The following is a 15,973-nucleotide window of genomic DNA, read 5'->3' as shown; positions in this document are numbered from 1 at the left end:
AGAGGCCCATGACATTGTATAATAACACATTTTAAGCAAAGTTTTAAAAGAAAACTTAAATTTAAATCCTAATGATTTCCTAATAAGTGTCTGTGTGAACAGTGCCTGTGATGTTACATCATTACAATTCAGCCCATGTTTTTGTGCAATAATACTCTAAAATTTCTAGTAATTTTTTGAGCAGATTCTCAATATTATCCTTTGTAGTGCACATTTAATGTTTATTTTCATTATTTAAATTGCTACCACTACATAACTATACACATGTAATCTAATAAATCATCATTTAATGTGTTTCCTTTATTGTCATATAATGGATGGAATTAGGTTTTGTCAAACTCTCCAAATCAAACATACTTGGTTACTACCATAATTTAGCATAAGATAAACTAATTTAAATAGAAGTACCAATGATGCTTATGCTTAGTACAACACAACTCGAAGACTTGTACCTTCTCTGCGGTAAAGGACAAGATTTATTTCAATTATTTTGCGCTGCAATTCCAGCCCACCAATAAAATGAAGGCCAGATTGCAGAAATAACTTTGTTAAGCGAAATGGCAATTAATGAAACCGCTGTCTAATTATATGTGTAGGCCTAGTGCATTCACTTACAATAAATTACATTTATGACAAGCCAGATATAATAGCAGGCTTTATTAAATTTCCGTTAATAGTAATACGTAGGCCTACAACATACGATGTAAGTAATACAGAGTGCAGAACATAACATAATAAAAATAATTACTTAACCAGTAGAATTGTAAATTATTTCAAATAAAACACTTCAATATTTATATTAAAATAAACACAACATAATTAATTTATGTGTTGTGCACAGTAAATAAACATTAATTACCCTTAACTACATATTATAGGTTATGAAATATATTTACTTAAGTATATTATAAAAGCCCGAAGGTGATAACTGAATAAAATAAATTGGTTTAATCAAATGCTATTAAAACCAAAATATTTAGGAACCTATAAGCCTATATTTGTGTGATTTTTAACTAAAGATAATAAATAACCCATACATTAGCATTCGTGTTCTACAGTCAACGACCATATATAGCTACAGTAAGTAGAAAACTCATTAGATGCTTTCGCAATTTTATTAAATCGCGAATATCCTGTTAATGCATCACATAAATTAAAAAATCAGACTGAAAACAGCGCACATATAAATATGGCACGGGAATGTTAAGCATACCGACAAAAAAAGACATTCCTTAACCTACAGCTTTACACATTTCGAAGACGCATAAAAGAATGTTTCTATACCGGTACTTGCTTAAGTGCGAAAGTAAAAACAAAAAAAAAGTAAACTAACATGAAATAAATAATGTTAAAACTTACAATTTATTCACCACATATAAAAATCCAAGTACCAAAATACTGCGCCAAAACAAGAAATAATACACAAAGACAAAGATTTCTAAACTTCAGTGCCAACAAGCATGATGGGAAGTTTCAATTTAATGTCTCAGATACATTTCAGAATCAACCACAATGTAATATTGCCAAACGAATCTTGCTGAAATGTATCTGAAACTTCATTTATAGACATGAGTACTATGTGTCCAATGAAATGTTTATGAAATATTCCAGAAACATGACAGATGAAATGTAATCTATTCGAAACATAGTAATGTTACTGCAATATCACAGGCATGTTACTGAAACATTGTGTGCTGTATAGGAAGGCTTGGTGGTTCGGTCTCGCAAGTTGTGTTGAGTTTTCCATTCTCTCATCATTACCATTATTTTACGTTTACAGCTATTTCTGTTAGTTTAGACGTGATACTGCCCTTTCATTTATCATTTGTAATATAATGGTTATAAAACTTTGTGCCAGTGTATAAATTATTATCACTTGTGCAACTTTTTACACCTGTTATATTATACTAGCTGCCCGACCCGGCTTCGCACGGCTATACTAATGGAAAAAAATTAAGCCACATCTCCCATTTACAGTAATGGTAAATAAAAAAAAATTCAGTGAAAATTTATTACAATGCTGTTTAATGTACCGGAGAGAAAATGAATAGCACCGATGGTTTCCCGACTCGTGCACGCAACGTACAACTGATGTACCCGTACTTCGCTACGGCAGTCTACAGGCAGATCACTCTTGCGCCGCTCATTATACATGCCCCTCCTTGTGGGTACGCCACTGCCGCGCGATCCCCGTTGCCATGGAGATGCAGAAGGCATGAACAATGCAAAATCCTGTTCTCATGCAGACAAAGTACCCACTGTTGCCTGGTTTTAACCACCCATGGGACCTAATTTTCAGAAAATGTCACCCTGCGTAACATAAGGTACATTACTGTGAAGTTTCAAGTCTGTAAAATATATATACTTGAAAAAAGGGAAATTTTTGATATTTAAAGTACCCGCCAAAATTTCAACGGTGATGAGGACTGCACTAACAATGAAATAGTATATGCCATAGAGACGAATGAAGCATCAACAAAGTAACAGCCGTTGCCATGGTGATTTCTTACCAAAAACTGGAAATTTTGATATATTACGCCCCCGAAACCCCCCTTGGGATCGGATTTCCGCAGAATCCGTTCTTAGTGAGCGTCTACATCACAAAATGAGTAACTACGCTAAATTTCAAGTCAATCGGGTGTATAGTTTTAGAGATCTCGTGATGAGTGAGTCAGTGAGTGGTATTTTATCCCCTTGGGGGTAGAATTAATCAAAATCCTTTCTTAGCGGATGCCTACATCATAACATCTACCTGCATGCCAAATTTCATCCCGATCCGTCCAGTGGTTTGGGCTGTGCGTTGATAGATCACTATGTCAGTCAGTCACCTTTGAGTTATATATACGTATTTAGATTTGGTGAATATCTGTTGAAAATATTTGTGCAACACAGGTACGATGATTAAATTTACAGAAATAGCGGTCATTCATTGCATTCCGTTCTTTGCTCCATCCGACCCCTCAACAAGTTTGTGCCAGTGTTGTGAGTTAGGGTTCATGTTCAGGATAAGGTGAGAGGTGTGTCCCAGGTCACCTGGACAGGGTGCTCCACGGCATGTGTGCGGAGGAGGTGTTGTCCGCTTGCGACGAGAACCCGGCGGCGGCGAGCGCTGGGGAGGTGGGCCTCGCCAACCCGGCGGTACACTTCTTCAGGGGCTTGCGGCACCGCAACATGTCTGCCGTCAGGCACGCTGCTCAGGTGACTGTTTCTCCCAGCGCTGGCCTGCCATGTGTCCTAGGCACTTGTTAAAACTTACAATTACTGAACTGGTGTAATTAATACGTGGGTTTTAGCCACCCCTATGAAATCATCAGTTGTAATCTCGTGACCATTGCAGAATAGAATCTGTTTATAAATATCGGGGAAGGTCATTAATTGAGTCACAAATTAATATGATTTATCTTAAAGTAGTAGCAGGTATTTTCCAAGGATGTTAATTGATTTCAGCAGCATCCAGCTTTATGATATTCTTTTCAAAATGGCAATATTGTTCGAAAATTGTACAAAAGAATAGCAGGGTTTCTTAATGTGGCTGAGACAGCAATACAGATAATATAATACAGCTAATATTGGGGTATTGATAAAATGATTGGCTGCATGCAACAATATTGGTGGAGATTTTGTTAAGAAATAAAAGTACCCTGTTTTATCGCATAATCGTCGCACCGATATATTAGGGTGTCAAAATTTGAATTTAAAAAACTTGTCATGTAAACGTTGCATGATGTTTTTGATCCTGCTATTAGATTCCAAGCGTATTGTTTAGGTATTTTTTCCATATAAAACAATGAATTTTAAAGTAGAAATCTAATATTTACTCGGACATTACCACTTAATTATTTAATTAACGAAAACACGAAACTGTCTAACGTGTAAATTTTCTTTTAAAGTTTTTTTTTTTTTAATTTTATAACATTCATCTGTTCGACAGCGTCACCACGGTGTACCGCTTATAAAAATGTAGCCAGCGGTAGTTGGCATCATTCATGTTTGGTTATGTTGCTTCTTGCTTCCCGTATAGAGCTCGCACACGTAGTGGAATATCAATATCTCGCCGATTGCATGTAATGCGCGCTCTCTGTCGAGTTCTGAGTTAACTAAACTACATCTGATGGCCCGCACTCTTTCGAGGTAAGTGTATACTACGACGATTGTTATGCGTTAGTTCAGGCTCGCATTCGGGTCACAGATTAGATTTTTCTATTTAAAGTTGAAGAAAGGTTTTTGTTGCGTGACTTATCAATTTAAATTATTTGGCGTGCTTTTATATACTCTACTTTTTAAATAAATAATTTTACCTAACAAAAAAATTTTTTCCACATAAACGTCTCACACTTATGTTTCAAACTTGATTTTAGTATAAAATGTGTGAAGATAATGCTAGAAAACACGGTAGCTTAAAACACAAAAGAAACATGTCAGTTGATTAAATCTAGAATCTCTTATTCCCAGCATCAGTAAACAGATCAACTATTCCCCACCCCTGCCATGTACTTCCTACCCACTTCCAAAACTCCAGATATCTGCCCTGTGATGACTATAACCATTGCTTAGAATATTATCTTTTTTTGTGTTTCTATTTGTTACAGCTGTCATTAGCCAAATCAGTTATTTTATTTTCTTGGCTTTTTTTATAATTCCTGTATTTTCTTGTTAATTTGTTCTGATAGCTCTCTAGCATTGTTTGCTGGGCCTCAATTTTCTCACCAGATATATTTACTTAACATTATTTTTGAGTTGTGGTCAGTATTTGATCATTATAAACATTTGTGTGCCTTTTCATCACTGTTACGTTATAACTAGGCCTGTGTGCAAATGTTAGTTTTTTGGTTCAAATCAAATACAAATTCGATTTTCAAATTATTTGTGAATGTGAATATCTAATTCGAATAATAGGAATGAGAATTAGAATCCAGTAAAAAAAATTTTTTCACATGTAACGACTTTGGAAAATTAGACAAATATTACTAAAGTGAAAGTTTGGTTGAGTTAAGTCAGTTTCAATAATTATATGGAAAATGTTTTGTTAAAATATTTAAATTATAAAATAACTGGTTTTTAATTATGCAGATAACCTAACTTAACCTAACCAGCCAACCTTTCACTTCAGTTCCTATTCGCCTTATTTTCCACAAGCTGCTACTCAACATATTGATCCAAAATATTTTGCGGACCACAGAACATGCTCCTTGTCTGTATTGATGTGTTTTTTTTTAATATTTGTCTCGCTAATACCCCTGTTAAAAAATCCTGTATTCAAAGTATATGGGTTACCCTCCATTATCGTGTCAGGCAACGCCACGCAATATGAAATACGTGCTTTTCCCAGGGCATACAACATGTAACTACGTACCTCACAGCCTTCGCACGCGGAGTATTTTAATAGAAACCTCTGATCTGTACTTATTGCATACCATGTATACTTGCAGGATAGATGGGATACTAATTTAGTTTGGTTTCAAATGGCATTTAATTACGCGAGACATGAGGGCCATTAAACCACTCCTTTTGAGCTCATTAGTAGAGTCAAGATTTTGTGGTGTTATTTTAAGACAAATTTTGGTGTAAAGAAATAAAGATTTCGGTGTTATATGGTTTTATTTTTTTGCTCAATATACCCACGGCAAAATTTTCTTACTTTTCTGTACGGCATGCAAATATATTAAAACAAATATTAATAAACACTATAACCTCATGATCTAATTACAATTAATTTCATTTGCAAATTCATAGATAAGTAAGTTCATTTGCAAATTCATAAATTCAAACTTTTAAATAACTACTAAAAAATTCACGACTTAATTACAATCATATACACTACAAAATTACACAATTAAGCACTTCCAAAGTTACTATTAAGACGGTTTTATTGAAATGCTATCATAGTTAAATTTTCCGCATTTTCTGGAGTGAGACGTTGTCTTCTGTCACTAACTACCAGTGAGTACCTGGAAAATGAACGTTCTGCATCAACATTTGGTGCTGGGAACCAGATTGCCCTTAAACTGGCTTGAGCAAATTCACTGTAGTCCCCTTTAAGGGAGCAAAGTACCTTTGCAACATCAATTTGGCTTGTTTCTGGCAATGAAAGTTCATCCTCAATTATTATTTTGAAATGGGAAGATGGGAAACAGAAGGCAAGTTATGCAGAGACTTCTGTAGGTTTGCATCTTCTATGCTAACCCTACTCACATTTCTTGGGTTGAACAGCAAATTAATGGCATTAAAGACTCTTAGACAAGGATGTCGTTTAACAGATGAGTTTTGCCTCAAACGCTTATGTTTCTCACTCGCGACATGTTTCACAAGCGTATCGCGTCTCTCGTAGTCTAGCCTGCCGTTACAGAATTTGCACATTAAAATTTTATCACTGAAATAAAATCCTTCGCTGGAAAATTCTTTCGATCGGTCACTGGCAGAAACCTTCGTTTTAGGCATTATCAAAAATTTTTAATCACATAGGAAGAATTTAACCTCTAAATACGCTAAAACTTGCCGTGCTGGAAAGATCAAAACAATGGAGAATAGATGCGAATACAAACACATACCGAATACCAACATACGTACGTGAAAATTAATACCGACATAAACATGTACTATTTATTATTTACAATCGTTACGTTAAGCAGGGTTAATTTTATTTTCATACCCTACGTACTTTATTTTAAATAAACAGTAAAAGCAATGCGCTTTAGTGTGTAATATTTTAATGATTAAAAACGTAATATTAGAAAAACATTTTGGACATTTGTTATTTTTGTATTTACAGAAAGTGAACGGTGGCCATTGTGTCATAGTTATCAACATTTTAAATTATTATGGTACACAAGATTACAGTTTAAAGAAAATATTACGTTAATTCCGAGACTTCATTTTAAAATCTATAATGAATCACCGTCGCATATAACATATAGGGCTGCTAGTTACTGTCAGAAATATTTGATTGTGCTGAAGATAGTGAATTGTCCTTACAGAATGGAAAAAAAAAACGTAAATAATCAGGATAGACGAAATTTCGTGACATATCGCGGATTTCGCACAATTTCGTTTTATTTCGTGTTTTCAAGCGGTTTTCGGTGTTATTTCGTTTTATCGCGCATTACCATATAATCGTGCCTCTACTCATTAGTGATGGGTCGATTCTGATTCCGGAATCGGTCGGTTCCACCGATTCCTGTATAATCGTGGGATTCAGAATACAATGGTTTTGGAATCGACCATGACCGATTCCTGCATTGTTTTTAAGTTTGCAAAATACATCTCCTACGCAACGTAAAATATTAAAATGCATGCAAATATAAATTTTAAACTACATAATACAATCTTTTTTTACGGAACTGATTTACGAATTACGGTGATTGACGTATTTATTTACTTGCACCGCCATTTTCCCTACAGTACTGACGCCGACCGCCAATGCTCCTCTATGTCGCATAGACCGCTATGCCTCATCAACGTCTCGCAAAAGCGTGTGCACCAAACGCGCTCGTGCGCGCAGCAAAGTGTAGTTTGTGCGACTAGGCGAACGCCATGCAACGAGTGCTGTGCCGGCGGAAGGATCCAGCCGGGTGTGGCATATCCCTCCGCCGCACTACAGCAAATTAATTTATGTATATTTTTCCACAGGTTTTTATTAAACATTATTTTTCATCAATTAATATTTCAGTCCTTGCAAAATCATGTTTCACTGTGCGATTTGTCCCGAACCTGGCCGGTTCAGTTTCCCGCGAAATTCACACGTTTCCGCGGGAGGGCTGGTGGGGGAGGGGGGTCGCGCGCGGCGACACAGTCAGTGTCCTTCAGGAGCTCCGACAGGCCGGCAGCCTGCGCGCAACGCGGAACCATCAACCTTTGCTTTCACCGACATGTAGTTTTCAATAGTGTAATATCTTCTTAAACTTTTACGTACAGTTCCACGGTCGGCCTCAATCTACCATGAGGTATTTAACTTAATTAAATCAGTGCTCCGAGATGAGTGTTCTACATAATAAGTAAGTACTGTGGGGAGGCTACGAGACTTTACGTCGGCGCTTCACGCCCCAACTTAGCTTGCCGGCTACTTAGTTTTGACCCGCACAGGGCAGCCAGAAGGCGACACGTGCCACCGAACGTAATAACGAATCAGTCCCTGGGACAGATCTAGGTATCACGTAGAGTCGCCGGAGACACGGGCCTACGTGCCACTAGCCCAGTTTATTAAGTGTTAGGTAGTAGTGAAGTGTATTGTTCGTCAAGATATCGTTCGTCATGTTAGAGTGTATTTTTGTAACTGTCGCATCACGTGTACAAGTCCGCCACTCACGCGCATTAAAATCGTGAGCCGCCACTGAGGAAGTGAGCTGCGCGTGTGACTAGTCGCGTCGGGAAAACCGTTATGGCCAGAATGGGCAGCACGCTGTATAGGGCTGTGCCGTAATAAATTCATCAAGTATCTTCCAGAAACTTTGTGTTATTATTCAGGCGTCCCGAGTGGCCATAACAGCTCGGGGGGCCCTACTGCGTTAACCCCTACCTCTAGCCACAAGGCCGAACCCTCCCTGAGATATCGAACCCACGCAAAAATCACGTCAGAATAGTAAGAGGTAGCGGGGACGGGGTCAGTACAAATGCAGTATCTACTTTCCCGCTTTAAGCGAAAGCATTTTTCGGAAATTACGTTGCAGCAGCACTGTATTTAATAGTAAACCTTCAAAAATAATTAGACAAAACCAAAAATGTTAAAGAAAATTATGTAAATGTAAACGGCAAGTAAAATGATGTAAACGTTAACTATTTGATCATGGCAGCTACATTTGCCATTGTAATGTAAACAACCTAATTTTTTGTTTGTGCTACCTGCCATGGTAAACCATACGGCCATGAACCAAATTTTTGGTGACGTGAACGTGAAAATTAAAATGTTTCACATCTCTGCACTTTAAACTTTAAAGAACTAAAATGAAATAATTTTTGAATGAGATTTTACCCAAATTCACAGTGGATTACTGCGACCATATTAAAATAATTTTAAAAGCAACATAACCAAATTGCTGTAAATCGGCGTTCTTGTGCGTGTTCAGCGATGCTCGCCTTTACTTACTCTATGGATGCTCGTTTTACATTAGATATATTTTGAAAAGGCAGTTGGCTAATCTGAATTTCCAAACGTTGCTGCTGAAACGTTCGTAAATTTTTATTACCCAACATAAACAATCTTTTGAAAGTAGTTGTGTTAGTTTAACAGAATTGTTTCCGATAAATTTCTGAAATGAATTAAATGTCAACACGCGATTATTTGAAGAGTTTAAATATTTTGTGTAAGAAAATCTCACCATAAAATGTGGAAATTTTGAGATGCTAAAACATGCACAGAACTTTCTTACTCAAGAACCGAAAATTTATTTTCTCTTTACGGTTGTGAAGAACTGCAAGACTGGATGGATTTATTCTTTTCACCAAGTGAGATAGTCAAGTTCTAAGTAATATATTAAAACGTAAGCATCTCTGACATTTTATTTTAGTGTGGTGCATATTTTTTTCTTGTCATTTCCATCATAATGAGATAATAAAGTTTTATTTTTACATTTCCCTCTTTTTATTTTTTTTCGCCCTGGTCCCTTGAAATATGTATAATAGAGGTTATATTGTCATTTTATTTGGATCATTATTTAGTTGTGCTTGAAAATAAAATTCTTAACCTAACCTTACAAACCTCTTTTTTTACAATTAATTAATTGAGTTGATAATGTAAGGTATCTAAAGTTGGTTAAGTTATAACATTATTTACAATTTACGTCATAAGACATCTTTGATTATTGGCAGTGTTTGAACACGTGTTTCGTCTAACTATATGCAAAGTTAAAAGGCCAAATTGTGCTAGAAATTCAAGGTAGTGTAACTTGATGGTAATGAACATACTTTTTAACATTATATAAGTTATATATAATATTATTTTCTGCACAGAAAATGAAACAACGCAATTACATTTTTAAAATCATAAACAACCTTTTTTTTTTTCCTGAGTATATTACTCTGTTGAACATTGTCAGATAAAAATTAAGGAATCGGATTCGAAGAATCGACCCTTTAATTTAAGAATCGAAAATGGAATCGGAATCGGTATATTTTAGGAATCGGCCCCAACACTAGAGCTCATGTTTACATATAGGCCCAACACCCCCCCCCCCCCCCTTTCACACTTCTGGTCCTTGAAGGAGCTCCTACCCGACGATCTCAGGAACATTGGCGAAGTCTGGAAAAGGGCCCACAAAAACCTGAACCTAGCATATGAGATAAGCAGGAGGAAATATCGTAAGAAATGTTCACCCAATCCCTACAGAGTAGGGAATATGGTTACGTGCAAAGTACACCCACAGAGCAATGCGATCGATAAGAGATCAGCCAAACTCGCTTACCGTTGGATCGGCCCCTTTGCAAATCCAACATTTTATGACACCATTAACTGTCGCATTAGCCGACCCTAGTTCTGGTGCATACGTTACACGAATACACATCTCTCATTTGAAAAAAAGTGCATACTAGCATGAAGTAGGTGCCTTCTTCTTTTGCTCCTACCAAAGGAGTCTTTCTAAGCTCAGGCACCCTGTGTTGAAAAAAAAAATTCCAAGTCCAGTTTTTTAAGTTCATACAAAAACACGGTACTAAGAGCAAGAGTTCTTAGCTCTAAGACGTTTTAGTTTTAAGTGGATCCACTTAATTCATAAGTTCGTCTGTAAAGTTAATAAGCATCTATACTAGTTTGTAATCTTGTTTGTGTATTTAATTAAGTCCTTAACCTGCCCAATGATTCAGTTGGTCTGTCGTTTACCTTGGCTGCACCATTCAGTGGGGGAGTATGTGCTGCAAATGAAGATTTTATTTTGACACAGATTTTTCAGACCTTAATTTTATTTGTGGACTTCAATTTTACAGAGATATTCTAGTTATAATTTAAATGTATTGTTCTGATTGGTCTTGAGTGCACGTGTGTGCTTGCAGCGAGGGCTGCACCAGCTCCAGCAGCTGCACCACTCGCAGCATCAGGACGGCAGCGACCAGCAGAAGACCGGGGCCTTCCCACTCATGATACAAGGCATGCGCACCAACCCCAAGGACCCCGAGTTCCACATCATGGTCTTCGACATCGAAGCTCTCATCGGTGATTCTTATTAGTCTTACCTACGTGTGTTCAGTTTTTCACTTGGAGATGATTTTTGGCCATTGGTAGTGACTCCTTTATTTTGCGAATGGTTTATTCATAGGGCCACGATTACATGGTGAATCGCGAAATCGCGAAATTTTCCACGAATTTATATGGATAATGCAAAAAAATCGATTTTTATGAAAAACCGCTAAATAACACCGAAATTACACAATACAGGTCTCTTATATTTTAATGTGAAAAGCTTGATAGTCAAGACTTGCCCGGGTCCTGGTTGATAAGCTGGAAGAATTTCCTGCCTTGCATTTCTACATGCTTCCTCTAATCAGCTTTAGGGCGCCGTCTGGTCAGCGTGTGATAGTGAAGCGGGATGATAAGAGCGATGCTAAATGGTAGTTCTAGCGCGGTAAAATATCTAAGTGCAAGGCTCTAAACTGGCACGCAGTCATCTCGTTCCCGTCAGATAACTGTGAAATTTGAGCGGTGACCGTAACATTATATGGCGGAAAAATAAAGATAAAGGTGTAATGCATTTCCCTCTGATACTTTCAAGAAATTTGTAACGGGTTTTTTACACCTAAAACTTCGAAAACATGCCTTTTAGCCATTTTATCTCCTCTAAATCTTCTTGATCCGATATCAAAAGAACCAGTTGGGCATTAACAAATTCTTAAATGCTTTTCGTAAACAGACTCCAGTCGGATATCTAGTGTAGTTTGGAAATCACGTAGGTTTTTCGTGGCTGTGCGCGGCACACGACTGTAGTTGCCATGCGTCACGCGCCGAGAATGTTGTCTGGCAGGAAGGGAGAGTATAGTTAATTTGCGGTAAAAATGAATACTTTTACGTCCCTGCTAAATCTTTCCATTAAAGAAATTTTGAAGTTTCAGTGATTTTCCAGCAGAAATAATGTATAACTAACAAACAAATTGTATCAAAACAATTAACGGTAAATGGCTGTCGCGGGGACCCTTAAAAATTTTTAATTTTCCAGAAATGGACTATTCAAACCTGGATTTCGTGGCACGCAGTTTGGGGAAGGGGAGGAAGGATGTTGACAGTTTCACATGCCAAAGGACGGTAAGGGAGGAGGGGGAGAGAGAGACGATGGTTTGTATGCCTGGGAGGGATGAACCTTGAAGTCTAGACAAGGGAAGGAGAGGTAAGCCGTATGACGTCCTGCATCCGCTGCCTGTGCTGCTGCCAGCCTGTCTAGCCGGATTCCCGCGCTCCCACTTACTGCTGCCGTATTTTTAAGCAGAATGTCCGATTTTTTTTTTCTCTTCTTATACGAACATTCGTACGATTATTATAAACCCACACAAAATATATGCTGCGTGTTAAATAATGGCTTTTTATAAGCTTTTATTGTGAGTTTTACAATTTTTTACCCAATTTTTTTTGACGGTTCCTGAGAATGTATGGCTACTTTTTAAGAGAAAATGTTTAACCATAACATTAAAATGTTAATTACATGTGATTCTAAACAACACAATAGGCCCAACTGCTATTTTTTATGTCACAATCGTGAAATATATTGTGTAAGTACCATGAATAGCTTAAAAAAGCCATATTTTTTTAAAAGACGAAATAACGACGAAATGTGTGGTTTTAAATGACGAAATCAGGTTCAAAATAAAACCATATAATCTTAGCTCTATTTATTCACAAAGGTTTATATAAGCAGATAGGATCTACAGCCAGACAATTTATGTTATTTTTGTGGTGTTAGGTACTGTTTTTGCTTCGTGAAATTGCACTAATTTGGTATCTTTTCTGGTTTTGTGCAAAATAGGGCAAAATTCCAGTATTTCACACAATTTTGCATGAAAAATTACATTTACAATTATTATTTTTAACAACTCATTAGGTAAACTTTTACAGTTTAAGATTAAATTCCACACTAAACGAGAATATTATATAAAAAAACTTCTGAACAAATGTTAATTTGGTAATATAAATGTCTTATTTTAATGTCCTGGGCCCTAAAAACTGGGTTCATAGTGTTTCCTAAGCTAACTTAACCTAACCTAACCATAACTCAACTGTTTGTTTTCCTTAGATGGCCAACAGTTTTTGTAACGCCCATTCCAAGCCACATATACAAAAGAAAACATACAAGGCCATGTTGAATTTTGTAATTTTAAGCGGTTATTTTTATTTACCTTTTCCTTTTAAAACCCAGTAATAAGAATAAGAATACTGAATAATGGTAATTTTGAACATGAACATTTATTTTACTTCCAACATGGTGTCAATACAAATAGAATGTTCTCCTTGAAGTGTTGTGAACATAAACTACACTTTATCTCTATTTCTCTGAAAAGTTCTCTCGGGGTTACCAGCAACCGGTTGTCATCTTTGCCTCAAATACTCCAATCTTGTTTGTAATCAAATTGCACCACCACCACCAATCACTCTTATTGTCAGAAAACACATCTACCGTATTTACTCGCAAATGAGTTGCCCCTTTGTATGGTCAAAAAATCTAACTCTTTCATGGTAAGAGTCGCCCTTGAATATGGGTCACCCTCGAATATGAGTCCCGCCATAAATCTGTCTCTAGTAGAATTCAAGTGAAGTCTTTATGGTCCGTGTCTCAGCTTATTGCCGCTTAAGAAACACAATGTCCTTCCCTTTCCCTCCTTTATGGTTCTTCCCCCACTCCCCCTCACCTAAGCACTATCTAACAAAAAATGAATGTAATGTTGCAGTAGAAAATGTAGGAAATCTAACGCAAAAACAATGTTTGGACACAGTTCCGTCACAAGAACCTGTTGAGATAGAAACTTGATGTTTGTGTATGGTGCCAGTTTATGAACATTTAATGGCCACACATGTACATGCACGTACTCCCCCCTCCCCCCCCTCTACTCTTTCTGGCTGGTTTATTTTTAGATTCCCCCTCTTTTACCTCTTTTACCAGCGTCACAGCCTGGCAGCAGACAGCCACGTCACTTACCGGCGCCAGCAAACTTAGCTTGACGGCGGCGCAGTTTGTTTACACTTACACACACTGCTGAGCTATTTTAATTAAACCATTTATATTTACTCATGACATTTATTAAAGCCAAACACATGCTAGTTATTTAACCACATAGTCAACTACAACAGTGCAATGTTTATATTTTTTTAACCCAAAATGGAAAATTTGCATATGTGACGCAGTACATTTTACAATAAAAAAAATCTGCATAAACTATTGATCAATATGTGTGTAAATACACTGCCAATATTTTTTTTTTTTTTTTTTAACATGAGAAAGCTTTTTGACATCAGAAATTTATGTATAAATAACATAGATGACTTCCTGTTGAATGCAAAAAAAAAAATTCTTCAAACCTCTTTTTGGAAGGTTATTCTGCTTTTAAAAGGCAAATTTTATTCCAAATGGAAAGTGCTACTTCTGTTGATATAGTATCCGTTTTATTGGGCATGAAGGAAGACCATCAAAAATTTGCAGAAGCCTGTATTCAAATGTGGGTTCCAGTTTCAAATGTAGACAGCGAAAGGGCTTTGTCAGCATATGGGAATATTCTCACATATTTGAGAACAAATCTGAAACCTGTCTGGTAACAGACAAGAATGTATATTGTAGCTACATTTTGTCACCTCTGCCCATAGTTCCAAGCAGAGATAACAACTTGCCCGCTCCCTACTGGGTACTATGCGTCGTGATGCAAAATCCACAAATCCACAAACTCCCCAAGTAAATACAAATTTAAATGGGTCACATAAAAAGGGCACATCTATACCCTTGTTTGCCACCAGAGCAGGCAATAAAATTATATACGTACTTAAATTTGCAGCATTACCAAAAATGAAGAAGGAAAATGCATTTTGTGATAACTCTATAATTAAATAGAAACCTTCAACGCTATACGCAGCTACATTCAATATCGCGTATAATAAAAATAACAACTTACAAAATTCCACTTTAACAGTTACCAAATTCATGTGCGGTAATTCTGAGTTCAAAGTCAAGTGTGTGTTGACAATGCCGCAGGCGCTAGAAATTTATTTCCTATTGCCTATTAACATTGTTGCCACGCACTAGATGCCTTATCATTCTTTATTTTCCCATACAAGTAAAAACACCCGTGTGATATTAACAACGAAGCAATCAGTACCCTCATATAGAATACATAGAGATAGTGTGAGGTATATATGTATATATAAAGAGATAAATACAGATAGAGAGATACATAGATGTATAGGACTATAGATGTAGATACAGATAGAGATAAATATATATCTAGAGACATGGATGGATTATTTGTATATGTGTAACTACTTCAAACATATTACAAAACAAAACTGAATGAGGCATTCAAATGCATGCCGAGCATTAGCTAGATAATGGAATCTTTTCAATATTAGTAATCCCTTATTTTTCAGTTTTTTTTCTATATTGCTTTATAGAGTCTAGATTACATACAGACCAGGTAAATAACTATAAACTGGCAGATCAACGTCTGTCGGGATCTGAAAGTGATATAAATTATTTTGCACACTTGACATTCAAATTAAGAAGACAATTACTAACTACATCTGATCTCTAAACAGTTCCCCTTCATCCTGTGTTCAGCCCGGGCAACGTTGGGTACTGCAGCTAGTACATTATAAAGTATATCTATACGCCCCAACCTACATAAAAAATATAAGATAATTACTGAATTGCCTTATGAGTATTATGCATTAAATCATCAACAAAACAAACTTACATAAATACAATTGCGCATTACGTTAAAAAGTTTTTTTATTAAAGTCATATTTAACGCCGTTGTGTGTTATGTTTCTGAAAGTGTTCGAACGGGTTGCAAAAAAATCACG

At 36.5% G+C, this 15,973-nt stretch overlaps 1 protein-coding gene across 10 annotated transcripts in view; it reads left to right on the top strand.

Annotated features, from left to right (window-relative positions):
- LOC134535543 (WD repeat-containing protein 7) overlaps positions 1-15,973 on the top strand; it is a 191,086-nt gene that overhangs the window by 93,582 nt on the left and 81,531 nt on the right. For all 10 annotated transcript variants that reach the window (XM_063374703.1, XM_063374699.1, XM_063374697.1 and 7 more), the window contains 2 exons: positions 3,029-3,198; positions 10,978-11,137. In XM_063374703.1, coding sequence (XP_063230773.1) covers positions 3,029-3,198; positions 10,978-11,137 — 330 coding nt within the window. The remainder of the gene's footprint in view (positions 1-3,028; positions 3,199-10,977; positions 11,138-15,973) is intronic.

The sequence above is a fragment of the Bacillus rossius genome, chromosome 8 (assembly GCF_032445375.1).
Source record: "Bacillus rossius redtenbacheri isolate Brsri chromosome 8, Brsri_v3, whole genome shotgun sequence".
Lineage (NCBI taxonomy): Eukaryota > Metazoa > Arthropoda > Insecta > Phasmatodea > Bacillidae > Bacillus > Bacillus rossius.
Note: the sequence above shows the minus strand (reverse complement) of the source record. Positions and strands in the feature narration are given on the sequence as shown.